Source organism: Hordeum vulgare, chromosome 1H (genome assembly GCF_904849725.1).
Source record: "Hordeum vulgare subsp. vulgare chromosome 1H, MorexV3_pseudomolecules_assembly, whole genome shotgun sequence".
Lineage (NCBI taxonomy): Eukaryota > Viridiplantae > Streptophyta > Magnoliopsida > Poales > Poaceae > Hordeum > Hordeum vulgare.
Genome location: NC_058518.1, coordinates 490313551 through 490326907, shown reverse-complemented (window position 1 = coordinate 490326907; position 13357 = coordinate 490313551). Strand labels below are relative to the sequence as shown.

The 13357-nt window shown below is 43.3% G+C and overlaps 1 protein-coding gene across 1 annotated transcript; it reads right to left on the bottom strand.

Annotated features, from left to right (window-relative positions):
* Window positions 1-901: 901 nt before the first annotated feature.
* On the bottom strand, window positions 902-3749 carry LOC123417843 (probable WRKY transcription factor 43). The gene is made up of 2 exons (XM_045106928.1): window positions 3508-3749; window positions 902-1641 (listed from the first exon to the last, which is right to left on the bottom strand). The coding sequence occupies exons 1-2, from the start codon at window positions 3747-3749 to the stop codon at window positions 1464-1466; spliced, it is 420 nt and encodes a 139-aa protein (XP_044962863.1). The 3' UTR covers window positions 902-1463.
* Between the last annotated feature and the right edge of the window lie 9608 nt (window positions 3750-13357).

Below are 13357 nucleotides of genomic sequence, written 5' to 3'. Positions count from 1 at the left end.
AAAGGAGAAAATAAAGAAAACCCAAGGGTTGCCCCCACATTTAATAAAAGTAAATTTTAAAAGAAGACGAATTTTTTTAAAAGGGGTTAAAACGGAACTTTAGCAAAACCACAAAAAAATGAAATAAGAGGGGAAAGAGGGGGAGTTTCTATCGCACTACGACTCGATAATCACTCGAAGCACAACACTCAAAACACCACACGCGACAGACGATGCAAGATGCCATGCATGATGCGATGATGCAAACTAAATGACGATGCCATCAATAAAAATAACACACGGCAAAAACGAAATAGAAGAGGGAATCTTCTGGAACGTCGGTCACGGGCTGTCACACCTGCGCTCGCACGGGCCAGCATAACAGCTATACAGGGAATCTAGTTGTGTTTATCTTCCTTTTCATGATTTGGCACCGAGTAAGGCCACATGTGCACCCCACTTCTCCATCCCGTGGCTTTGTGGTGGGATTAGCTTAATTTGCTACTCTCTCCATCTCAAAATAAATGGTTTAACTTTGTACTAGCTCTAATATAAAATTATAGTAAATTTGAGACACTTATTTTGGGACAGAGGGAGTATGATTTAACATAAATTTATGTACTGGTTGTGGGCTATAAGGGAGTTAATTATCCTACCAAGATATGTTTCCACGCTATGCATCTTTGTTTTCCTCTTGTATCAAACTTTGTTTCCGGTGTGACATTAACTTCCTTCGATCTATAAATTTGTTTCTATTATATAGTTGTTTGTACCAAAGTTACGCTTCCATTAAATAACGAAATTTGTTTCCACGGCAACCAAAAATTGCTTCAATTCAACAACAAAAAGAGTACTATGTGGGGGTATACTTTGCTTACAAATCATTACAATAGTATTTTCATCGACAAAATAATTGCTTCCATATAAATATAATTTTGTTTCCATCAAACAATTTAAAAAATTCAAACGACATGATGATAGGTTACCAGTTACCACAATGATGAACATTTTCTTCTGTTAAAGGAAGAACTTCCATCTGGCGGGGCTGGTTGGGCCAGAAAAGCAATAGGTAAATGTGAGATCCTATTGCTTTTAGAGGATGTTACTGGTAGATTAAAAGCAATAGGTGTTTTTCCTTGTTTCTCCGTATGTTCCTTTACCAAAAACAGGACATGGAAAATTAGTGTTAAAAACATTCTTATATTATGGGGCGGAGGGAGTAAATGGTAAATGTGAGATCAACTTGCACGATGAAATTACAAGGACGACTATGTGTGTATCATACGTCCATACCATACACGTATTTTCATCTCTACATGAATGTAGGCAAGAGTAGGTACACGTATAACATGTATGGAGAGATCAGCTGTTTGTATAGTGAGTAATTGGGAGGTAGGACATGTTATTTCCTTTCTCTTCCCGAACTGAGTACGTTGGGCTGTATATATCGATCCGTGGTATTCCACCAACGGCTGATTGGTTAATTAGAGCTGCGAGAGAAACTGAAGCTGCCTGAGGATGGGGTTGAGTGCCTCCATGAGCTTCTCGCATGGGTGGTTGTGCACGCCCTCATACGTGGTCACCACGATGCTCGTGTCCTTCGCCAACCGCTGCACCTGCTTCTTCACGTTACACGTGTGGTGCGTGCACCGGTAGTAGCTCCTGGATCATCACACAAATGTTAGCACACATACATCCATTAGTCGGCGAAAGGCATAACGTGATGTCTTTTTAAGGCAGAAAAAACTTATGTCAAGCAAGCTGCTGAACTAATACTACTTGGCATTGCACTGTCAATTCGGTTGTACTCTCTCCGTTCCGAATGACTTGTCGTCTAAATGAATAAAATTGAATGTATCTAAAACTAAAATACGGCTAGATATATACATTCCTCGACAAGAATTTCTGGATGGAGAGAGTAGCAATTAATCACTGCATATAGCTGCATGCGTCGAAGTGTGGTGTACATTTGCATGTGTTGCTACAACATTACAGTTGTGTACAACTTTCGAATACTTCATCTGTTCTACAAAGCACACTAACTTTAACCACAAAATCAAACTATATGTGCTTCAATTTGATTGAGTGTGTTTATTGAATGTCTACCTAATAGGGCCAAGCATATTATCACTGAAAAATATAGGGATCGGATCTTCAACAGACTGGCTATTATTTGGGAACGAAAGTTTGAAACCTTCTGATACAAAGATGGAAGAAGGCACTACGCATGATAGATCTAATTGAAGAATTCTATGGGGAGAGGAGGGGACAAATGATGAAGGAGTAAGAATACGGGAAGGAAGGAGTTGACGAACGTCAACAATGACCTCAATGATGATGATAGCCCGGAGAGGTGGTTGAATCGACGCCCTCACAACTTACGAGCACCCCCTCCACGCTTCCTAGTTAGTGAAAGGCGTGATTGTGGACTAGACATCGATGCACCCCTTTGGTTGGTTGGTTGAAGAATTGAGGAGCGGGATCAGTGCGGTGGACAGGAGAAAGAACAAGGGGAGGTGAGGGTGCGAGAAGCCTTGCGTGAACGAAGTTTGTGTGTGGGGTGCGGAAGGAGAGTGGTCGTTCAATAGGTATTGCGACCAAGTGGTCATTGCACATTATCCTATATCCCTATTCCAACTACTTGTATTGTCACTTGCCTGCCCAAGCTAGTCTTTCCGACGTCCACAATTTGTATAATCGGATTCGAATTCAAGTCCTAGTCTGGCATGGGTTCTCGCATCTTTCCGTATTTATTCCAAATTTCTTGGCATTATTCTTACGGTGTGAAAGGACGTGCCCATAGATTATAAGGTGCATAGCTATAGTGTCTTCATCAATCTCAAGATTTACCGTTAAGACTCTTTGAGGTGCTCGTAAGGTAGAGTGTGTGTGTGTATGTGTGTTGGGGGGAGGGAGCGTCATAGGGGTAAGTTCAGGCGTGTGTACATGAGTGTCTACGTGTGTATCATGTCTAATTAGCACGTCGGAAGGAGTCAATGCTAGACTTGTTAGGTTGTTAATTAGCTAGGCATGTGAGAATTGATCACTTGCCCATTCTATTTTGTGAATGCATGCATTGCATGTGGGAAGATCACCCGCGATGGGATGTTTGGAATTCTAGATCTACCATTATTTTCATCTCCCAGAAGCATTTCGTCGCGGCCGGCCTTCGTCACACCAACGGCAATATGTCAATATGCAATATCATATAGTACATGTAAATAGTAATGCCAGGTATATAACTGGAGCTAGGGTGCAAGTTAACGATGATGGTATCCAATTAAGCCTAGGAGCCAAGCTACTTAATCAAGCTACGTACACAAAACACACAAATGTATGGTCTACTCTCGGCACAAATTAAAGAGCTAGCACACACAACACGAGTGCACACCGCACACGACATGTTGATTTCAAGTTTTTGACAAACAATATGCATGCACGTAACGTGCGAACCTGCAACGTACGTACGTAGCACGCGAGTGTGAGTTAGCCTAGCCATGGCGAGAAGCGATGGGCATGTATGTATACCTGGGGAAGGCGCTGTTCTTGACGGCCTTCTGGCCGTACTTCCTCCACCGGTAGCCGTCGTCGAGGACGTCGTTCTCGCTCTTGGTCTGGAACGCGAACCGCGGCCGGCTAGCCTTCCTGCTCCCCCGCCCGCGCGCGCCGCCCTTCCCCTTCGTCTCCTGATCCCTTCCCACCCCCACCCCACTGCTGCTCCCGGCACCGATCTCCGGCGCCGCCGCCCCGGCCGCCCTGCCGTTCACCATCGATATCTCCTCCCCGGCCACACCACCGGCCACCACCTGCTGCTGCGACGTCGGCCCGGCGGCGGCGCCCGGCCCCAGCGGGAGGAGCAGGGACGCCCAGTCCACCAGCCCGGGCATGGGCATCCCCGGCTGGCCGCCCAGGTCGGCCGCAGCGTCGCACGCCGACGACTGCGGCTGCTGCTCCATCAGCGGCGGAGACTGCAGATACTGGAAGTGGCGGAACAGCTCGTCGTCTCCCTCCTGCGAGTTGTCCATCACCGGATCGGACGATACGGAGCTGACCCACCTACGCGCTTGCTTGCCGCTGGACGGGCTGCTCCGGCGGCCGGAGAGGGAGAGCGCGCGATGGATGGGGGAGTGACCGCAGCGTGTGACATGGAGGGGGGCGGCGTGGTATATAGACGTACGTACGGTGGGTTGTAGCTGCGGGTAGCTGTGACCGGAGGGTGAGACGGGAAGGTGAGAGGAGTTGGGCAAACCGATGGAGCGTGCTAGCTGCTTCATGCAAGCCAGCCAAGGGCGCGATCCATGGGAGGGGAGGGAGTGAGGGGGGAAGCGCAGTACGTAGCTCGCAATCGCAACCGCTTCCCAGCTACCCGATCGGGTCGGCTCAACTGCCCCGTCCGCCCCGCCCCCGCACGCACGAGTCCCTCCGATTAGTTTTCTCTATCTATTTTACAATCCCCACGTACGTACTACGTACGTACTGTCTGCATGCGTGTCCCCTCCAGAACGGGTTACGTGGGCGCCATGTAAAAATCTGTGTGCGCGCCTCAAAAAGTCAAAGGCAAAATGTCGTCGGTCTGTCCCTGTCACACAAACACTATAGACTATGGAACTCGCGCCGGTACCCTTGCAGTTCAGACGACCATCGCCAGGCTGACCCAACGATTTTTTTTCTTTGAAAAACTTTTGCGGGTTGGCTGACCCAACGAAACGTGCTGCCTTTCGTGAACCGGCCCATAAGGCTTTCGTGAACCGGTCCATTTGTCATCAGTAACAATCTCAACAATGGTTCATATTACCTGATGGACCTCTATACGTACACCTTCCAGGAGGAGACAACCCGGCCTTGGAACATTGCCCATCTTCAACCTTATTATACCTAGCATCAATGGCTCGTCAATAATGTACCTCTTGTTGTTATCCTTACTCTGGATAAACTGGAACACCTTGGAACAAAATCTGAAGATGAGCTAGAAAAAGACAAAAGAATGAAGAATATGTATGTGAAGACCCGGTCGTCGATTTGTACCTCTGATTGTCGCCTTGTACTTGTTGCTTAACTTATTGTTGACGTACCTGCATACGAACCACCCAATCTATAAACTTCAAGATTGAGATAGCTAATCTAAAATTATGCAAAAACTATACCCAAAGATCGGTATAGATATATATACAAGCCAATATGATGGGTTGATCTTAATTTTTACCAAGAACAAACAGATCAAGACACAAAAAAGGAGTCCATGGAAAAGAATCGCTAGGAGAGTGACCAATATACAGATATCTAAGCAGACTTGTTAACTCCAGAATTCACCTGGACCGACTTACAAAAGCCACACAATTCATCGCCTTGTACTTGTTACTTACCCAATTGATAAATACGCTCATTATAGTTCAAGGAATATAATTTATGCAGTCAGTATCATTCAACTTTCGCAAGAACATAATCAACACATTTCTTCAGGAAAACCATTTCCTCCGTCCTAACAATTAATGAATAAGAAAAAACAGAAATAAAATGTAAGGGGAATGGTGGATGTGTCATTCTCTATTAGTAGTGCTAATGTCCTTCAATTTCTCATATCACCCATATGGGATGCGCCAAAGAAACTATAAAGCTCAAGGCAGAGATCCATATACATCATACAACCATCCAAGTACTTTAAAATTGTAGAGCATTGAAATGTCATGCCAAATATGACTATAGCATACATAATACTTACATGTATAGTGTGTCTGCATAAGATCGTAGTTATGCTCAATTCATCACAAAAATGCTTATAGTCACATTGGTACAACCTAAAATATGGCAACGCGCATAAATATTTATTACTTCCACTTTTTTATCTTTTGGAAAGTGTACTGTCTTTTGAGAATCGTTGTTTTACATACTAAAAGATAAAAGGAGTGCCCAAAGCAATATCCAACAGTCCTACTTCACTAAAGAATCATATCCACAAGCATAGACCCGAAGCAGAATAAGGGCACTATAGAGAAAATTAGGAATATTAAGCATATGTTGATTATATTATCTATCTGTCTGCCAAAACAGAATTTCTTATCTTAGATACGCTGGATGCAGTATCTTATCTAACCAAGTATGCTGCAGTAATATCAAATGAAGTCGTTTGTGTACACAACACGGAAGGGAACATGGAAAGACACATAAAAGCAAGCAATTGGTTGTAGTGGTACCACTGGTCGTGGAAGGTACTTTGATACTTACAACATATTTAATATAGATGTGTTGATGCACGCATACCATATAATATAGTGGTTGGGCCTTTGAAGATCATCCACGACACTATCAAATGTTCCACTCGTTGGCTAGAATTGCTTTGATTCAGGAAGTACAACCTCAATATTCTCAATGATAATACGACACAACATCATTTTCATGATGCCATTTTCGTCAAGTGACTGAGTAATTCGTATTGTGAATAAATTTTCAATTAAGACCATAAGAAACTACTGAATATTCAAAGCAAGAGGAATCCAGCAGAAAATCTAAAGATGAACATATACAAAAAAATGTATTCTATTTTTTAGTGATTTTTTTTAACAGATCGATGTATGGCCTAAACTTTATATGTGTGACTACCAGAACTTGAAGATCAACTTCTATTTCAGAAGGGAAGAAAGGAGCCGCGACCTTCAAAATATAATCAATAACTCACCATTAAAAAGCAAAAGAAATAATTCTACTCCATTTCAAAGTCAACATGGCAATACATAAGGAACCATATACACACAGTGGCTGTAAGGTGTGTGCACAGCAGGCCATGTATACTAAGTTAAGATGTATAATAACAACAATATATTTATGCTTCAACTGTTCAAATTATACGGGGAACATTATAAATGAAGAAATTCCACAAAACTACATGATTTTTCAGGAAAGAATATTACAAATTTGATAGTTAAATAGATCAGAGGATTTTACACATACATTTATTTTCTTTCAATTGGGACAATGAGCATCTTATACCTGATCTAACGGTGCTAACCCTAAGGACAGGAACATAGCGTGTTGATGCCTAGACAATGAAGGACTTAGTTACTTGTATCAGGTCACCCATGCCATAGGCAGCACCTATGACCAGGATTGGTTTTCACTTTGCGTTGGTTTTGTGTGTAGAGAGAAGGGATAAAGAGGCGTACATTAAGTTGCCTGCACATCTATAAAGAAGGAAAGAAAGGAGCCATATAGTAAAAAATAATACACTTTTATAACCACCTATTATACATGTTAGCTATAAGATGGGCTGTAGGTGACATGACAATACCTTATAGTCAGGAGCTGACTATATTATTAACCATGCTCTTACGAGACGAGAGGAGAAGCAAAAACTCCGAGATCCAAAGCCCCGCTGAGCCCTCTATCGATGGCATCGCCGCGGCGAGACGAGGTCTCGGCCAGGGTCGCTCCACTTCAGATGGATGGGATAGGAGGGAGGAGAGCCCAACCACCACGACAGATCGAGCCAGGCCGCTGACAGAATAGCAGAACTATGTTGCCCTATTCATCATAAGGCACAACCATGGGGACATCAGATGAGTCTTGCGCCCTATGGGATAATGTGTGCAACCTAGCGGCTAGGTTGCACGCGTTATCCCATATGATGCAAGACTCATCTAATGTCCCCATGTAAGGTAGTTGTAGCCATTGAGGACAAGCTCTTCAAATTCTTTGACAATCATCTTTGCCAACATAAGGTATCATAAATAATTAACTTACGGGCGGTAAATTAAAAATCATAACAGTTGTGTAATAAGAATGCAAAAAAATTGATAGTCAAGTGAAAACTTAAAAAATTTACAAACTCAATTGTGTGAATATAACACACTAAAGATCACTTACGTAACGCAGTGAAGATCACTTAGATCTCACAATAATGGGCTACATCACCATTACGGCACTGGGGCAGTCCAACCAAGGGTCAGACCCATGGGCTCATGGCCATGGGCAAAGGAGCACCGCGGCAGACGCATCCAGCAACGTGTTGGTCACGTCCAAGGGCATGGTCACTTCCACACGCGCTCCATCGCATTCAACAACATGACGACCAAAGCGACAGATGGCTTGCATCAGGCGTCCATTGCCGAAGGCTGCACATGGTCGACGAGCAACAAGGTGGATGAGAAACGAGGTGAGAAGGTTTGACCGATTTTTCATTCTGGCATGCGATTCTACTTACAAACAAAATGTTTGTGGATTACACTGAAGGAAGTATAAGAGCAACTCCAATGGGGCGACCCATTTCGTCCGCCGCCGTCCGTTTGGGTCGATGCGGACACAAAAGTCGGCCCAATGCACCGACCCAAACGGACGTGCGTCCGCTTGGCGTCTGCCTGGCGACCCATTCTCGGCCTAATTTTGAGCCGGATTTGCGTCGACGCGGACACGGGACGAAAGTGCGCCTACTCCTCTCCACGGACCCATCGGTCGGTGGCATCCACCACCATTTCCCGCAAAAACCCTCCCGCCCGCGCGCGCTCCCGCCCCATGCCTGCTATGGACGACGACCTCGACCTCGACGCCGCCAGCCTCACCTCCCTCGCCTTCCCCGACAAAGACAAACCTCACGCCACCGAAAGGCCGCCACACCTAAGCCAAAAAAGGTGCTGATGCACGAACGTCGGGCAAAGGAGTCGGCCAAGAGGAAGAATCGAAGGCACACAGCGAAAGCGAGGGATGAAGCCATCGGGGCGGCCACCGTGCAGCAGGTCACCAAAGCCCGCGTCGCGGCAACAATAAACACTAGCCAGCACGGCCTCATCAACGCCGTCGTGGCCGCCACGGTAAGCACCGGCTCATCTGCCTCCCCTCAAACGGTGCTACCCGACTCGCCCGGCGCATCGGCTTGCAACCTGGTGCCTGGCTTCCACGTCTACCTGCAGCCCTCCCGCCTCTCGAAGGGGTGCTTGCCTGAGGTGAGCGTGGTCACGCATTCCATGCCCGCGCACATCGACCTCAATGCCACACCGGTGGCCGCTGGCTTGTCATCCAAAGGCGCAAGGAAACGCGCGCGGCACACGCCAACCGACCAGCTGTCGGGCGCGCACAACCTGTTCGACGGAATGCCGACACTGACAACTACAACTACATGCAGAACTCAAGTCCCACCATTTTTGTGTGTTGGCATGTGTACCGACAGGCTGGCGAGCACCATCATTTGGCATGGTGTCGGCATGAGACATGTCCACTAGCATGTTAGGTCGGGGGCCTTACTTTTTTAAATATTGATTGTAGACATGAAATGAGTCGACACTGTTAAGATTAATTAGCATAGTCATTAACGGATTAATCCCTGCTTGTAATAACCATTGGCAGTTGCTTTACGCAACAATTGCGTCGGTTCCGTGCGAAACAACGCCCCCTTGTAAACGCATGTTCCAGTGCTATATATAGCACTTCATCTAATAGAAAGAGAGAGGTTTTTTGATTTCTAATACTTTACCAGCACGACCTCTACCAAGAGAAAAAATCGCCGGAACGGGCAAGAAGGTAAGAACGATGCTTCGTTTCTTGTCCCTGTACCATCATTGCCTACTGCGGGTCGATGGCCATCACCGCCGTTTCGCCGCCGCCGCCACCAGATTGGTGACGGTCTGGCAAACGGTGTCGCGCCAGTGTCGATGCCCTCTGCACCAATGCTCGGGGTCGACACGCTGCCACCACCGTTCTCGTGCTCAACCACGGGTGGGTGGCTTGTCCCTTGCATGAGTACGGCCCCGCCGTCAACGAGGACGCGGCCGGGCAATCACGCACCTCCGTCTTCGAGTTCAGCGGTACCTCCAGTGTTGCCGACGTTTCTACGCCGCGCCTACCACCTCTGACCCGTGCGGTTGTCGAGATGCAGGGTCACGCCCTCGCCTACGTCTCATCGCCGACCGGTGCGTCTTCCTTTTCTATTCACTCGCTCCTCTATTATTTGCTCAGGGGGAAACGGCTATCAATTTTTTTGTCAATGGTTTAAAAATATAGATGGATTTTTTTTGAACTAAAAATGTTCACGAATCTTTAAAAAAATAATGACTTCAAGAAATGCTCACAGATTATAAAAATAGTTATGAATTTGAAACAAATACAAGTTTCTTAAAATTTTGTGAACTTAGAAAATTTTAAAAATTTAGAGAGTTGTCCATGAATTCGAAAAAATATTCATAAATGGGAAAAAACTTTGAGAACTTAAAAGGATGTTCACAAATATGGAAATGTTTTCATGAATGTAAAAAAGGAAAATGAAAAAGGGTGGTAATGTAACAAACAATAAAAATGGAAAAAGGCGAAAAACGGAACAAAAACCAAAAGATAGAACAAATACATAAAATTAAAAGATCAAAAGCTTCCCAAAATTGGGTGGAAGTTTCTAAACCGGTGACAGAAGCTTCGCAAAACCACTTCAGGAGTACTTCACCATGTGAATGGGCCGACCCACCAAGAGCGGTTGGAATGAGTGAGCTATCATACGAGTTGCTATAAGCGATGTTTAACAACTGCAAAAATGCTAGCTCAACTGAAGCATAACAGTCCTCCTTGAAACAAGTCAAAAGTATCTTATGAATCATTTTTTGAGAAAGAGTAGAAATAAGTGCTTCTTGAGAGCTCCTACCCCCCGTGGGATAGCGAGCAAACTCACGTGTTGTTGCGCAAGAAGCAAAAATAGGTTAGGCACACGTACATGATTGAGCCAAAATTAGAAAGGTCCAAGATGGACAATTTAACTCACATCTCCTTACTCCCGCGTCGCCCGACGACGAGCCCTCCCCCCCCCCCCCCCCCCTTTCCTCCTCTCGATGCCACCAAAAGCGCATGCCAACAAAAGTCAACAGACTTTGAACATGTTTGTGATCTCTGATGGGCGAGCAAGAGCAAATGCAGCATGTGGGGCCTGATATGTGCTCGTCCAAGGTGCTGCACGGTTTGGCCTCTGACTTGTTGGTGTGACCTTGGTGCTTAAATCTAAGTGGGTAAGACATGTCGTACTATACACCATTCTAAGTGAATATTTGAAATAAAGCCGCACCTACCATTTATGTATGTATCTTTTCACTCTTTATATATACCAGATGTGAGTGGTGACATATTACTCATGCATCGAAGCATACAAATATAGGTTGGTTCATTATTTGTTCATCCAAACTTCATATCTTTAAGTGAGAAAGAGCTTGTTGTAGTTGCTATTCTTGTGTGGCCATACTTTAGGGAATGAGTAGCATTTGGAAAAACAATTCAACTAGCCAAGCATCACTCACAAGTCGATTATGTTATTTTAGTTTGCTTTACACCTTGGTGCATGCTTGCACTAGTCCATGTAGCTTCTAAGCTCTATAGGAATGGGGAGTTCTGACTGCTACTCTTAATTTGCGGTGAGTGTAATATCAAGTGATTGCTATCTATCTCATTCTCACCCACCTAATTGTCACAAGCTGGCACACAATAGTAATACACCATGTGACCACGTTGTAAGAATGTCAAAACAACGAGATCCTATAAGAAAACACCATGTGTGGTCCATTATGAAGCAAAAAAAATCCACTCAAAAACAAAAAAACTGAAGAATATCCCACATCAAAATCACAATCAAAATGGTTTGATGGAGAAAAAAGACACGACAAGGCGCACATACCCTTGGTGCTGGAATGCCACAACCATCCTTGATTGTCAATGATTGCAAGAGTTCCATGAGAATCCTGAATTTCTTGAAACATATCGCATGTCATACTATTTTTCCTCTTTACGCACACTAGAGGTGTGAGTGGTAACATGACCAACGTAGCCAAGGAACGAGACATGGACATTATTTGTTTGGTTGTCCACACATGTTTCGTATCTTTAGGCGAGAATCAGAATTGTTATTGTGACGTGATCATACTTTGGGATGTGTGACATTAGGAAAAATAGTTCAACTCCAAGCGGATCAAATATTGTGCAACCCAATTATGTTCCCATGATTCGCTTCACCCCTTGATGGATCCTTGGACTAATCCTACAACCTCTAAGCTCCCTAAAAATAGGGGTTTATGGTGGATCTTCATATTCATCAGTTGATGTCAACGCCTATCATTGAGTGATTGTTATGTGTCCGCCTATGAAACCATCAGAAGCCAACATGCAATAGCAGTATGTGTAAGTGCCTCATTGGTATGCAAGATTGGTAGGAATATAAAAACCATAGGATTGGATGTCATTGACTCATTTTCACATTAAACCTTACAAGAGTTGAAAACACCATAATACATGTCTTTTAGTTGCTCCACAGAAAAAATGCAAGAATTCTTGTTGTTATGGAAATAACCATCGATTGTGGGTATCTTTCACATCATGTATATTGCATTACTTCACTCATTTTTTAGACTATTATTGTTTGCTCGATTTTAGTGTTTCCTTTGGATTTTAAGTCATAGAAAGTCCTCTTCCAATCATGTGGCCCAAATATTTTCCAATTATCATGCCATGTGGGTAGAGCCCAAAAAATTTGTACTGAAATTTATTTTGTCCAAAAAGCAAATAAACATTTTGTTAAAAAATACAATGAGGTTTGAACTAAAACTATTTATCTTTTCAAACAATAATTTAGTAAATTTATTCCCAAAGTCTATTCTATATAAGATTACTATTCCTTCAGAAATGTTTGTAAAAGTTTTAAATTATTTACTAAATGTATTATTTTTATTAAATAATTAAATTATATAAAGTTTCTAATTTTTTATTAAATTTATTGTCTTATTAAATTATATAGAAGTTTTAAATTATTCCCAAATGATGTTTAAACTAAATGTTTTAAAAATATATAAATTATTTATTAAAATCCTTTTTGAAAAGACCAAAAATGGTATTTATAGGCTTAGCATATTCATTTTCCTCTAAAATTTCCTAAAACAAATTCCAAACTACTCCCTCCGTCCCAAATTAAGTGACTCAACTTAGGACACACGGAGTATTTCTTTACCTTTTTGAAGATAATGCTCAAATATAGTTTGGTATTTAAAATATGTCTCTGTTTATTAAAGTCTGATTATATTTACGAAATGGTATTTATAGGGTTAACATATTTATTAAAATCTGATCTGTTTACCCCATTGTCATGATCAAATATATAAACTACTAACTCACCCTCTCTTTTTTCTCCCGTGACCAAGACTTCAATTTTTTTGCTTACTCAATAAATCTGCACTGAATTAAATTACAGTCCCATCATGTGCTACAGTTGCATGATAAAGAGATGGCGGTCCATTATATTCAATTGCTAGAGGATGAGGAGCCTAGTACTTTCCTACGTGACATCTTGTGTTTCTGAGTTGTCATCATTTTGTGTACTAAATGGGTGTTATGTTTTGCACTTTTTACATGAAATCGTTTGGCTGTGTACTTTTGC